Raw genomic sequence first — 14459 nt, 5'->3', positions numbered from 1 at the left:
CTACAATAATTACAAAGTACTTATGCTTGTTTCCAATATTCTTGCCATCTTTGAATGTTATCTAGTCTTGATGGTTGTCAGGCAAAATACAACTGAACACAATGGTCACTGTGTGCATGAACATGTTATTTTGTACAGTGCGTGCGTTTAAGAATACTTGATATGTCACCCCTACATAAGGATATCTGCCAAAATGGATAAATAAAAAATAATTAAAAAATTGTAAAGTGTAATGTTGTAAAGGCCCCCTAAGGTGGTTACGGTTATAATTGTTTTAAAATTGCAGTCTTGTACAATTATACTGTTACAGTTCTGTTACAATTACAATTACACGGGACTTTAAAGTGGTTCTATGACCACTAGAATATATTCTATGTATAATATATAAATATATATTTTGTTCTATAATAAAATGCAAACATTTTGAGCATGTCTAGTATTTTGAAATATGCCCTGAAACGGCACACTTTGAAATGGCAATTAACCATAACTGATGTAAACTGTTAACTTTATGTCCGACAAAACACTTTCCCTGGTCCTCACTTTCATTTAACCTTTTCCAGAAAATGCACTCATGATACATCATTGTGATACACCTTTAATGAAAACCATGAAGTAACATAACTACAAATGCTCACAGAAAGGCCACAGATGTCTTGCAGATGTGTTCAAATGTGTCACGCTTTAGGCAAATGTGGGAAAAACTGACGTGCTGAGATCAAGCTGTGCTGAGTTGGGACTAATCCTTAAAAGGACTGTGTATGGCCTGTATGAGGCTAAAAACAGTGTCCTATTGGTGCAGTACAAGAGGACAAGGAGTGAACTGACAAGCAAACCCTTGCAAAGAACATACTGAATATACTGAATCAGACACAATAGCTGCAAACTCTGTCAAGTCTTTGATCCTTAAATATCAGAAAGTCATTTCAGTTTTGATATTAAAGGGAATCATATTAGATCTAGACATATTTTAATGTGGGACACCTTGTATGTGAGTACACTTTTATGTGTGTTCTGACAGTACAAGGACCCTAGCACTGGGGACTCTTGGGATAGCCATCCCACTCCAGACAGCTTCTGTCCAAAACATAGTCCACATCGCCGGAGGGGCCAGATTAAATCAAAGCTTTGATCCACCCGCTTCTCACACACAGACACATGAAATTTGAGCCTAGTATCCTGTTTTGGTTAGAGCTAGCCGCCGTCTGACGTTTCTTTTCTTCTTCGTCTTTTTTAAGGGAACTTTTGGTTTAAAGGGTTTGTTGTTCGCCACGCTCGAGTGGGTGGGTCAGGGTTTGAGTTTGTTTCCATTCCAAGGTGGATGGTTTGCCATTTAACAACAAAGAAGCCAGGTTACTGGCTGGAAACACTGAAGGACAGCCATCCTCTCTTTGGGTCACAGTTTTGTCTTGTTGGTGCTCTGCTTACTGCCTTTCAGACGCTCAAAAAAATGCACTGAGCTACATCAGTGACAGATGAGAAGCGGTGCGCTGCAGTTTCAGTGCAAGCAGGATTTCACAGAAGTGCAGATGTTGCGCTCTCTGCTCAGCGTGGGTCGCGCTGTGTCAGTGACGTCCCCAGGAAATGGAATGGAGGGGGACCTCAAATGTCAGTGAGCAGTTGTGACCCTCTGGGACAGGTATGCCAGGCTCACATTTACAGCGAGTTTTCATGTCACCTCTGACCTGTTGTAAACCTCAAACTGGTCCGATGGCCCTCCCTGCTGATGTGACAGAGGAGGACAATAAATGCTCCTGGTGATGTCATTTTGGGAAGTGAGAAAATAGAAAGCTGGGCTCTGGATGCCTGAGTTAAATCGTTGGTGTGTGTGTGACCACAGAAGAGATAGGAGAAACAGTTACAGAAGTCTGCAGCCAGCACAATGCGATAATCTGAATTTGCACTGTTCAACTGCGACACCATTATGGCATGGTGTTTGAGCGAGGTACTTGGACGCATAGGGCCGCTTTCTGAAGAATAACCACTACAGCTGTCATATATTAACACCTGTAAGTCGATGTCCTTGGAAAAAATATCCCAGTTCCTTGGAGTTTGGAATTCATTATTAGTGATGTGAAAATAAGCCCCTTGAATGTGTTGAGCTGGAAATACCCAGCACGCAAAGTCAATGACACTTACTGTAAAAGGCCGATTTATCAAAGCTTGATACATCCGGCCAAACACCTCCCATGGGTTTTACTCTCTTATAGAGCCATCCTGCTGGCCTTTTCATGCACAGTTACCAGTCTATCAGAGGGAATTTGCTTTATTATGTAGTATGATGCTGACATCAGGAAGCATACACAGCAACTGGAAAGACGAGCATACAATCGTTCATAAAAGCAGTTAAGTGTGGACCAGTGTGGAAGTACCGTTCAAATTGAGGTGCTTTGACTGGGTCTCCGTTCCAAAAGTCTTTGTATGCGGTTCGGAGGAAACCAGCATTAATTACAATGTCACTCAGTTAACCATTTAAGAGTGTAACCTGGCAGTTTCAGCATATGCTCAATGTCTCAAATAAGACTAATTACTTACTATGTCCTGAGAAATTGTAAGTAAAATCACCTGCTGATGCCACCAAGAAACAGAAATGATGGCATGTTTTGATTTTTATAGTTTAAAATGTTATATTTACTGAGAAGAATGTACATATTAAAAAATGGAAGCAGTAATTAAAAAACAGTTACATACATATTGGCAAATTTTAGCGTTGAACAAAATTCCCCCTTGTTATACATTATACTGCAAATATCTCCTAGGAGCATTTAAAGGTTCCCTAAGGGCATTCCATTTTGGAAACAAGCGTTCTGCTCCAAATCCTCAAGCTCTTGTCTGTTCACAACAAGTAGCCCTTTGCAATATGTCTCACACTTAGAAAAACCAAACATATTTCTTGTGGGCTGATTATGATGTCATATTTGTTTCAAAATGGTGAGACTGATTTTTGGGGATATTTTAATTTAGTTCACATTTGGTTTTTGAAATGGACTTGACAAATTCCTTTTGGACAACTTTTCTCAAAGCATTGTACTGGCTAGATGCTTTGGTTACCAGCAAAAGATATGACATTCACCGTAGTCAAAATCCTAAAGGCTATGTACACTTATTGTCTACCAGTGCACTCGACTGAATGATGTCTTGAGACATCATGAGTGAGCCCAAAATGATTATTGTAAGTGAAGCGGATTGCTTCATTCTTAAAGTCTGAGTGCTTGATCAGCGTTCATACAGGATTCTGTAACTCCGCGCTGTAATAACAAAAGTACCTTGGTATGGGTATGACTGCACTTTGCGATTCTACCGAATCGTCGCTTACCACAGCCGCAAAAGCAAAGGCCACCTGCAAGGGCTTGAAAATGATTGCCTCTATTTTCACATTCTAGGCCAGGACTGTTGGCTTCTTCATAGCTGGAATTATAAGCAAACAGGGCTTAAATCTGGTCCAAAGTCTGATTTCTGTGAGAAATAAATCACACAAGCTGAAGCATTGAATAGGTTGAAAGCAGAGGCAGCTGACCATCTGTGCCCTACTGCCTACACAGAGATGCTGAGGTATGGATGCAGGTGAGACTAGTCTGACTGGCTCATCCAATGAAGTGGCCTCAATCACACAGGCACATTGGTACCACCAAGGGCCAATGAATATCACTTCTAACTCCTGCAGGTTTGAATAATACTTTGTAAGGCAACACTACATATAAAATGTGCTTACACTTCCTGGAAATACTAACTGTAATACTACGAACTTTATTTATAGTGTGTATAGTGGCAGTTGGAGATATGATAGAGATTATAAATATAATGTTCATACACACAGGTGCGTGTGTGTGTGTGCTTTTAAACAAAAGCAGTTCAGTGGCAGTTTGTATGCCAATATGGCATGTAAATGCCGTCAGTGCTGACAGAGACGGACAGACCAAAACACATGCATTTATTCTGTCAGTCTATGGTAAATGCGTTCCAAGGCACTGCTCTGAATCAGCAACTCCTAAATGTTCTCCTGCATCTGGAACAATTAAAACATATTGCTGTGGTTAGGCTAACATGGCAAGAGGGGGGAGATTAAAAATAGCAATGAGGTGACAAAATGTTTGGTAAAGCTGCTTCCCAAGAACAACCCACTGTTGATCTGACCATGTCGTTACCATTGTTATTATCCATTACACTTAGCATGTCCTCAGATATCCTGTGTATAGCAAAACTTAAAAATGCGAAAATAGCTGACCCCTTACTTGCATTTAATTGTGCTACGTTAACCAAATCTTTTTGCTGCCCTCCATTCAGTAATTACAACCTATGAATACAAGCAGCTTAATATTTAGTGTAGAACTTTTTATTGCTAAAACTGTGTTGTGTTTAACAGTGTGTTGCTTAGGACCTAATCATGTATTTGTTACTGTTTAGAATTTGATGGCTATATATCAGGTGTTTGTAGAGTCTCAGTTAGTTTCCTGGGTTTGTTTCACTGCTAACTAGTCAGTAGTTTTGTTTTCCCCTCTCAAATGACTGCTCATCTGCTCATTTTCTGAGCAAGGTACTTATTGGGTGTGTCTGCACTGAAGCGACAGCATCGTCGTACTTAAGACTGGGTCGTACAAAGACAAAGGAGTCTAACTGCGGGGGTGTCATCGAGGGAGGCCGCCGAGGCAGTATTTTCACTGTTTGCTCCATTAGCATAATTAACTGTTGCACTAACCCAGGGAGGCCCTAGGAATGTGTTGGTATCGTGAGAATGGTACATTCCTGTCAAGTATATTGTATTTGCATTTGTGGTCTCAGTGATGTGTGTTTGACATTGATAAAAGCTTCTGCTAAGTGACAAAATGTAAATGTAATATTTTCACATTATGGGGGAGGGGGTGTTATTGTTTCGATTTTCGCCATCTACTTCTCAGACCATAAAATCCAGGTTTCATCATTGCCCTTTCAGTGCTGCAGTGTAGTGTATGGATTCGGTCAAGAGACACACGGGCATAGACGTCCAAATAGAATTAACTGGACCCAGATAACACCAGAGAAATATAGCCTACAGCACTATAGCAGCCTTCACTCCAAACAGCTTTCAGAGCACAGCAGAAAAAAGCCATGTATCTCCAAGCGCTCCAGAAATTGAATGGCCTTTTCATTGTATGATTCTGGCTGAAAGCAGACTGGTAATGGATGATGGAAATGGGACTTTTGCCGAGTGCAGCGTACTGTTATTAAGTAGCATGCTGAAATGCTGTTCCTATCTGTGGAGTTTTACTGAAGCTTTTCTCTAGTATCTGAGAAAGCGAGAGTGGTGAAGATTGAGAGACAGAGCTGACGGTAGGGCCGACCCCTCATTACTTTTCAAGTTAGAATTAATTAAACAAATTGAATAATCCACTAATAAAGCAATGAGGTTAGATCAGACTCTTCTATAAAGTGGACAGAGGGGACGGTGTGACTGATTGGTTACATGCTGGACTGGGAGGATACAGCAGCTCTCTCTGTGAGGGGAACATGTCACATGGGACATAATTGCGTTTACATTTTTTGATGAAAAGCAAAGATGTACAGTACTTACACATATACCTTTGAGTATCATTTGGTTTGCTGTATCTAAAGGAGCTCACAATGCACAATACATGTATTTGATTCCCATCTTACAAAAGGCAGAAGGCATATTGTTAAGAGTAAGTACTGTGGAATAAAGGAATGCCATATATATTTGACCTTTATTGCAAGAACACCCTCAGGAAAAAAATGGTGCCATTTAATGTGACTTGCTTGCTTGCTGTTTATGAATTTATTTACTGAGAGGGGCATAGTATCCTTCACTCAGTCAGCAGGAAGCCGTACTCCCCTATGAGTTATTACTCCTTTCTGTCGATCACAGTTATTGATCTGTGAGTATTTATTAATGATATGCCAGTACGGTAGCTTTTGAACAAGACCAGACATTTTATTCTTTAACAGCTTAACAGGGAAGACTGGTGGAAAACCGTATTATTGATTATGAATAAAGAAGGGATTATTTAAATGCAGCTGGCAGGTGTCAGTAGAGGAGTGTTGAATCAGCTTCTCTTTAAGCACAAAATGGCAGTAAGCGCTTAATGTCGCCTCTCACTAAAATGCATTGGGATCTATACCACTCCAATTATTTCAAATGACACTATAAATAATACTGGTTTACCTATAAGTTAAGACAATCTACATTTCCCCATAAAACCATTTGTCTAATAGTCCACAAACGTTCTGACATTTAGTATTATGCACACACTGTAAAACACATTTAGATGGACATGGTTATTTTGCAGCAATCAGAACTGATGCTTCTTGGACCCAGATGTGGAGTTGTACAGCTGTTTCTTCAGTGTAAGCAAATGCCTGTGGTAGAGCTCATGTCATACTGCTGAAAAACAGCCCATGGCTTTCCAATAAATGGATAAATAAATAAATTGAATTGAATAGCAGTGAACAAATCTGTAAATAATTGAATGTACTGGAGTCAGAAGTCAATGCCCTGAAAAATGTCTTTAAGGACTGTATTCAATATAAAATTGGCCTGGCTTATGGGACATTTAATGTCCTGCTGACAAATTCTGAACATTTTAATGTTTTCAAGCTATCCCTCCATTTCTCTTTGATTCAGTTCTGTTATATAAGCAATTTCCTGTCTGAAACTAGGCAGGTATGCACATCCTGATCAAACTGGACACAGATTTACCCATACTGTTTCCTAAAAGCCTGCAGAACTGTCACTTCCTCAGTTGAAAGGTCACAGAGTTCCTTATTACTCGTGCATTTACAATTCTTCAGCTAACGTCTCTCTTGTGTAACACGAATTGGATATTTATGCAGTAATTTTTCATAGTCCACAATCTGCTTGTTTTTCTGTAATTCTAATACAGGTGGGTGTTTGCTTACACATGCAGGACTGCCTTATTTTGAATATTTGGATTCTGGAGGGACGTTGTGGTTCACAGTGCGTGTTCACATTTATGTACACTACATTAAGTGGACATGTCCTTACAAAAATCGTGGATATTAGTCATATTACTGAGATATCATGCCGCCTCATTTTTAATTATCACAGCCTGATAATCATCAAAAGTAAATCTTAGGGTTGGTTTGAGTATATCTTGCATTTGGATTAATTCGTTAGGTAATGTGTACATGAGTTTTGAAAGTTTCTGATTGAATGTCTTGTACAACCCCAGCAAAAAACTCATTTCAGTGAAATTTGTCATTTCAGTAGGAGAGTAAACTCTAGCTAGAGTAAACTGACATCAATAGATAGTAATTAAGATTCAGTAATAAACTCCTAATAGTGGCGGTGCACAGAGGGCTTTAGATACACATTTCAACCAGCACGTGATTGACAATTGCAATTCTCGTCCAAACAATGATTCCAATCAGGCAATTAATACCTGAACTGGAGCAAACTTTATGTGAGGTATAAAAGCTTAACTTATATATCTTACACATCCTGTATATGTTAATCTGTAAATTTTCTGAAATAATTTGGGGAGGGTATTTCTCTCATGAGTCCAACAGCCATGCCGTACAGGGGAATGAAACCTAACAACCTAACAATCTGGGTGATGAGCCCTTCTGCATATAGCTATGTCACATTGCTAATAACAATAATAACAGCTACAACAGTAATACAATAAAGACACACATGCATTCATACTCACATACAGTACAACCATAAACAAGCAAGTAGCCCTGTGTCTGCCTCAGAGACATTAACCAGGTGCAACATTATTCTATTTATGCATTCTGTAACCCTGTTATACAGCTGTTTTCATGTGTTAGCAGCACTGTTAGCAGTGTAAAGAGGCAGCTCTCTGGCAGAATTGCACATTTGTGAAGCTTTTAAAAAACGCGCTTCATTTACAGACCGAGCCCTCTGGGACTCGCGCGGACCTGGGCGTTAACAGGATGAACGCAGATGATAAAAAAGGAATGCGTGCAGCTCTGAGGATTAAACGTATCAAGAAGCGCGGCTGTGCAGTGTTTGCTTGTCTGTTTTTGTTTTGACTGAGATTCTTTTCCCATGAGCCTTCCTGTAACACACAACAAGACATTGAACATGCAGTCAGTTTTGGGATCAAATATTCAGTTTTCATGAAACACAAAGTGTGAAGATGTGCTCTATAAAATCATTCGCTTTTATTTTGGGTAGTTTCGCTGCAAGCCTTCTTCCTGTGGTTGTATAACTATGATAACTGTGATGTTATACTACACCACAACATTGTAAGTTTCCATTTCATACCACATTATGCAGTATTACAGAGAACAGAAGGAATGGAGTCCTTCAAGACTGTCTGTTCACTGAATCACTATTTACTGACACCTCCAATAGACGTTCTTAATATGGATTTGACAGGATATTTCAATTCAAGAATAAACCACTTCCTGAACAGCTGGCTGTTGCTCAAGATAGAAAATGAATGCTCAAGTATATGTCAGCATAGACAACTCTTTATAATGGGCTGGCATATAACTGGTATAATTAGGGGGTGCTGACAATTGCAGACTTAACGGTAAAGTTAGGCTTTCACAATTATCCAGTGGCTTTGGAAATTATGTTTAAAGTGTTTAATAAAGCATTTCAATTTATGCATATTGTTTAATGGTTCAACAGGAGTACTTCACGTACAATTCAAACTTCCAATCCACTGGATGTGTCCATTTCCAGAATCAATGCTTCACACTGAAATATTTGGCTGATCACCACCTCCAAAAAAGTCTCCATGCATGAAGAGATTAGATTCCACTGTTAAAAATTCAATAGCTGTTTCTCCAAACCTCTAAAGTAAACTTTCTCCTTTAAGTCCTGGAGCACAGCTCTTTGTGACAAACAGGACAGTTACAGATGGTGGAATGTGCAATAATATTTTACTTTATAATACTTTATTTTTTAATATTGCAATTTGACTTGTTTCAGAGAAATCTGTTGGATTGTTGGATTATTGGATCGTGTGTTGAAAGCATACATAATCTTTATGTAATAATTATTTTAAAAGAAATTCTGCATCGATCTATGAGCAAACAGATCCCATGGAAAGTGTGTGCTTAGATGATCGAAGCATTTATACACAAACCTCACGAGAGCCATTGTCAAGTATGTGTGCCTTTCCTTGGATCAGATTTTGCTTTCAAATTGTGTGCCCAATGACTCTTGAAAGTAATCAAATCTATTTGCTTGAAGGTAATTGCAAGATTACCTTCCTTATGTTAATTGACTATGTTTCTATGCAACAGTTCAAGGAGACCTTCAAGCCCCTCGTTCAAATCAAAGCTTTAACCTACCTGTTAATCTTCTGTCACTCAAAACTCCAGGCATACTTACATAATTCAAAGAAATGTCCACAACAAGTATCTATTATTTAGAGGGAAACATTGATTAGTCTAATTTTTAGTATGATGAAGGCTTTTATATATTCATGTATTCCTCGTGTAAAGTATCTTGTCATAAGTAAATTGTCATTGCTTGACTGATGGTTAGGTTTTCCCAATAAATTTACCTTTTTATTTCATAAGATGTGTACAGCATGCATAAAGCAGTAATGCTGTGTAAAATGAGGAGGCCCTCACCATTCCCAGGGGATGCATTCTAGAGGTCCCTGCAAATAGAGACATCTACTAGTATTGCACCGATAAAAAAGGTTTATAAGAATTATATTTGGAATGGTATAATCCTTTAATTGTACATATTGCTTTGCACTTACACATATGTGTGATCTCAGTTCTATGTTTAGCACTGATGCTTGTTCATGTGTGGTTATTGTAGCAGGTTTTCATGCCACTTTATTATACTTCATTCATAATAATAATATGAATAATAAAGGTTATAATGAGAAAAGGTCTTCCTGGCTCATTGTGTCTCTCTCTGGGACGTGAACTACCAAAATGACAGAAACGGCTGAAAAAGATATACACCATCTAATTATTAACAATGAGCAATTCATTAAGCTAATTAACCATCTAAATACCAGGACAACACACAGCCACAGAATTCTTTATTAGAAACTTAAACATGAATAGTAAAGATGAGGGGCAAGTTCAGCTCACACCAAGACGACAACATAAACACCTTGAATGCCTTCCAGAATAACAATAATTACAAATAGAAAACAAAAATATGATGTGCAGCTGAGAATAGTAAGCACTGCCAGGCAGGAATAATCAAAACAGCTAATCATAAATCCATGAATGGCAAGCATCCTCTGAGTACTTGTGTGTCACACACCAGGTTTCAAAGGCCGTTTCACTGGATCTTCAACACCCCACTGTGTCAGAGATATAGTCATATAGTCAGAGATACAATATTATTCTGAATTATTGTCCATTAGGATGCAGGATACTTTGCCCCAAAACCAGTTTATTAAATTTCATTTTAGAAACAAGTATCTTCCTGCACAAACTATCAATAAAGCAATGTTTGAGGGAAAAGGGCAGATTTTTTTCAATTTATTGGAGTCTGTTGCTTGCACTTCCACTTTAATTGGTGGACACTGGACACCTACATATCACGTTCGTGGTGCAGAATACACAGCTGTGTTCAACACCCTGCTTAAATGACACACAATCTAGATATCACAGTAGGATATTGGTATTGCGTCAATATTGGACATTGACAGGGTCTGGTGTTCTCTCTTCCAGTTTCTCTGCCTGAAGAACATTCGGACTTTCCTAAATGCATGCTGTGACATTTTCGGCATGAAGAAGAGTGAACTGTTCGAGGCGTTCGACCTGTTTGATGTCCGCGATTTTGGGAAGGTAATGACTTAATCTGCTATTTCTTAAGTTGTTAACAGCAGCCCTGCTCTGCATGTCTTTTTTCCCCTCACCTGACTTTCCTGAATGTTATTGAATATCTTGTTTGTAAACTATCTTGTTTCCCCAAAAATCTTTCAGTTGGGGGGTAATGGGAAGGCTTTGTTTCTCAATTAGATGATGATCATCAAACAAAACACTATGGGAAAAAGTCCAACACATTGTCTATATTCTCTCTTAAACAGTTATATTGACCATAACAATATAGGAGTTAGACTTCTGGCCTGTACTGAAGAATGAGAAAATAAGAATGAATTACTCTGCCTACTCTCCAACTCTGCCTCATTAAAACAGAAATTCCCAACATGTCACACTTTCATGGATCGAAACCTCATTATCTCCAGCCATGATTTGAGTCTGAACCCCCTTGTTTGAAAACATTACACCCCGCTGGGAATTGAGCTTTGTCTGGGGTGAAATTTAATTAGAGATGGCGCCATTGCGGTGGACGTCCTGGTTGGCCATCGCTCGGAGGGTTCCAGGCCAGGGGCATGTCACTCCCTGCTAATGGGAGGCTGTGAGACTTTCATTTTGTGTGTGTGTGTGTGGGGGGGGGGGGGGGGGGGTGTCTGTGTGTGTGTGAGGGTGTCTCTATGTGTGTGTATCTGTGGGTCTGTGTGTGTGTGTGTGTGTAGGTGTGTGTTGGTGGGGAATTGGGAGGAGATGTATGCATGTATCATGGGGTTCTGTGTACATTGGCCTGCCTTTTTTAGCAGTTTTGTAGTTGCAGACACCACTTCCTGGGCAGGCCACCACCATCAGTGATGCCCCACAGATGGCTCCTCTCTGACAGTCACTGGGCCACTAGTGTGACCACTTTCATCCACCACAAAGTTCAATATGACAGTTGCAGCCTAAAACTAAACTAAACTAAAACTAACCTTCACTTCCAGGGGAAGGGCTCACAGTTGTTGCTGGGCTATTATTATCACACTTTCATAAGAATTAAATTTGGGGAAATTTAAATATATTAGATTATCATCATTTAACAGACACTCTTATCCAGAGTAACATATATGCAGTAGGTTACAATTTTATCCATTTATATAGCTGGATATTTACTGATGTAATTGAGGGGTAAGTGCCTTGCCCAAGGGTACAACAGCAATGCCCTTGCAGGGAATCAAGGCAGCAAACTTTCAGTTACAAGCCCAGCTCCTTACCACTACGCCACACTGCTGTCTACTGCAGCAGTATAAAAAAGCCACAGATCTGCAGAAAATATTTGTTGATGTGGTCTTTTTCTTAATTTTTTTGTACTGTAATTGCTGCTGTGCTTTAGAACAGAGCTGGATGGTTTTCAGAGTTTTTTTCCCCATGGTTTGACATTCTATTTCCTGTTTCCATGGTATTCTCTCTGCATGCATAAACAGTTCTTTTTTATGAGGCTCTGACTGTAAACACGCCATCCTGCTTACTGAATATCCACGCGGTCCACAGTGAGAGAGTACGTAGTATTTATACATCAGTGGGACTCTCGGTACTGTATGCAGTGGTCATGATCTGACCTTTCAAGGTCATCCACAATCAATAGTTTTACCGTTTGTACTGCACACCCACCCCTCTGTCCACCAGCTTACTCATTACCCATCTGTACAGTTGGATGTTTTACTAAAGCCATAATGATAAAATAATAATAACATACTACTACTAGTTCTAAATAAAAAACTACATTTATACAGCACCTTTCAGGGTTCTGAATGTGCTTTACTGAGGAGAGAGGAGGAGATGTGTTGCCCCCAGTACAGGTTGGATGCCTCTTTTCAAGGGTACAGCAGTTGTGCCTCACACCAGATTGGCACCTGCAATCTTCCAGTGACCTTTGACCAATACTTAGCACTTTCTCTACAAAAGGAGGACAAATCCATGAGGAGGAGATGAATCACCATGTCTTCCACACAGTGGAAGATTATTCTTTCTGTGTCATCTCAATATTTTTATTAAATAAAATACAAAAGCTCCATTTATCTGGTTTTAGCTGATTTCTGTTGAAAAGAATTAAGGATATATCTAGTCATGGTTGACTGGAGACTAAAGGTTTGCACGAACTGCTGGACATGTTCTTTCGTGAGTATTCTGGGACGTTTGCCGGAGTCAGATTCATTTATTAATGTGAAACAGTGATATCCTGTATCCCACAGAGCATGTCTCAGCAGTACTGGTTCAGCTGTATTTGGACAATAGGAAACAGGCCCCATACATGACTAACACTAATGAAAGGAACCCTTTGGCTCTATTGGGAAAATTCTGCCCTAAGTCATTAATTCATTGTTTCGATGCACAGAAAAAAAGAGTCTCAGCACTAAAGAAAGTGGGGTATTTATACTGGGATATATATAGTCATCACAGAAGCACTAATGAGGTCTACTCTATCAGGATGGCGTAATGGTTATGGAAGCTATCTCACACCCAGGTTTGATTTATAGGTGCAACATTGTGGTACGGTTCTCCAATGTGGTACTTTACCTGAACTGTTTCAGTACTATATGGATAAAATGTTAGTGATTCCCTTCAATGTATAAGAGAAAGAATGTTGTTTTTTTCCCCTAGGCCTATATTTTGCTAAGAAAATGTAATGTTTTATTGAGAGCGCTGCACATATCTGGCCATCTACCAGCGGGTGTTACAACTGAAAGAATTCGTTTAAAAATAAATGAATAAGAAGTCATTTATTTTTGTCCAAATTTTGATTTTGTAATGGAAAGACTATATTGTTTTGTTCAGGGGAACATCTGAGGTTGTCTTTAGTGGTAATTAAAGGAGTTTCTTAATAGACTAACCTTCAAACGAACGGGAGGCCCTTTAGCTTAACTAACGGATTTCCACGGTCAGAGGAGCGCACAAAAGAAAAAAAAAAAACTTAACGGCCGCTTCGGTAGCGGTCGGCGAATCGCGAATGCCCTTCATGCGAGAGCGGCGATTTACCGCGTGACTCACCTTCTGCTGTGGAAGCGGCGAAGGACGCGCCGCGAGGCAGAGGGAGAGAGACAGCGCGAACGCCTCCCGCCCTGCGGGCGACGTATCAGCGGCCATGCACAAAATCGCACGGCGACCTGACAAACCAGAGAAAGTTCATCGTGCGCACACAAGCGTTTCTCACTGAAGTCGTTATGCGCACCGAAGCACGTTGTTGTTTTTTTTTTGTGTTTCAGTGAGTAATGGTAGTAAGTCTTTATGATCTTTATGTGATGATACATTTAAATCCTGGCCCAATATAGGCATTTAACCAATTACAAAAGAAATGGGACATACGCTCTGCTTTTTTTTTTAGTTTGATTTATTTAATCCAAACAGCAGTCTCTTCATGAATCAAAGCCATCTAATGCAGATTTTTCTAAAACAATGTGGATGAATGCCCAAATCTATTTGCATAAGGGTCTGTTAGCGTCCTCTCATGTCAGTGCTGATGGTATGAGGAGAAAACAGGATCTAGATTTGTCAGTACAAATAAGCCCAGAAGACTGGTCTTATGTCTGTGGGAGGGTTCATTTTTTGCTATTACAGGCATTGTCATAAACTCTCTCAATTGGATACTATACACAGGGTTCACTACACTTGAGATAAGCTGCCCAGGATGAGTTCTGAAGTTGCTTCTTTGCTGAAGGTGTAGGAGATGTTTGCAGAAGTTAACCCCATTCGACATGCTA

At 39.6% G+C, this 14459-nt stretch overlaps 1 protein-coding gene across 1 annotated transcript in view; it reads left to right on the top strand.

Annotated features, from left to right (window-relative positions):
• vav3b (vav 3 guanine nucleotide exchange factor b) overlaps positions 1-14459 on the top strand; it is a 63777-nt gene that overhangs the window by 1847 nt on the left and 47471 nt on the right. The window contains exon 2 of the mRNA XM_036554146.1: positions 10639-10755. Within this exon, the coding sequence (XP_036410039.1) occupies positions 10639-10755 (117 nt within the window). The remainder of the gene's footprint in view (positions 1-10638; positions 10756-14459) is intronic.

Source organism: Megalops cyprinoides, chromosome 20, assembly GCF_013368585.1.
Source record: "Megalops cyprinoides isolate fMegCyp1 chromosome 20, fMegCyp1.pri, whole genome shotgun sequence".
In the NCBI taxonomy this organism is placed as follows: Eukaryota; Metazoa; Chordata; class Actinopteri; order Elopiformes; family Megalopidae; genus Megalops; species Megalops cyprinoides.
This window is presented reverse-complemented; position numbering and strand designations above follow the sequence as displayed.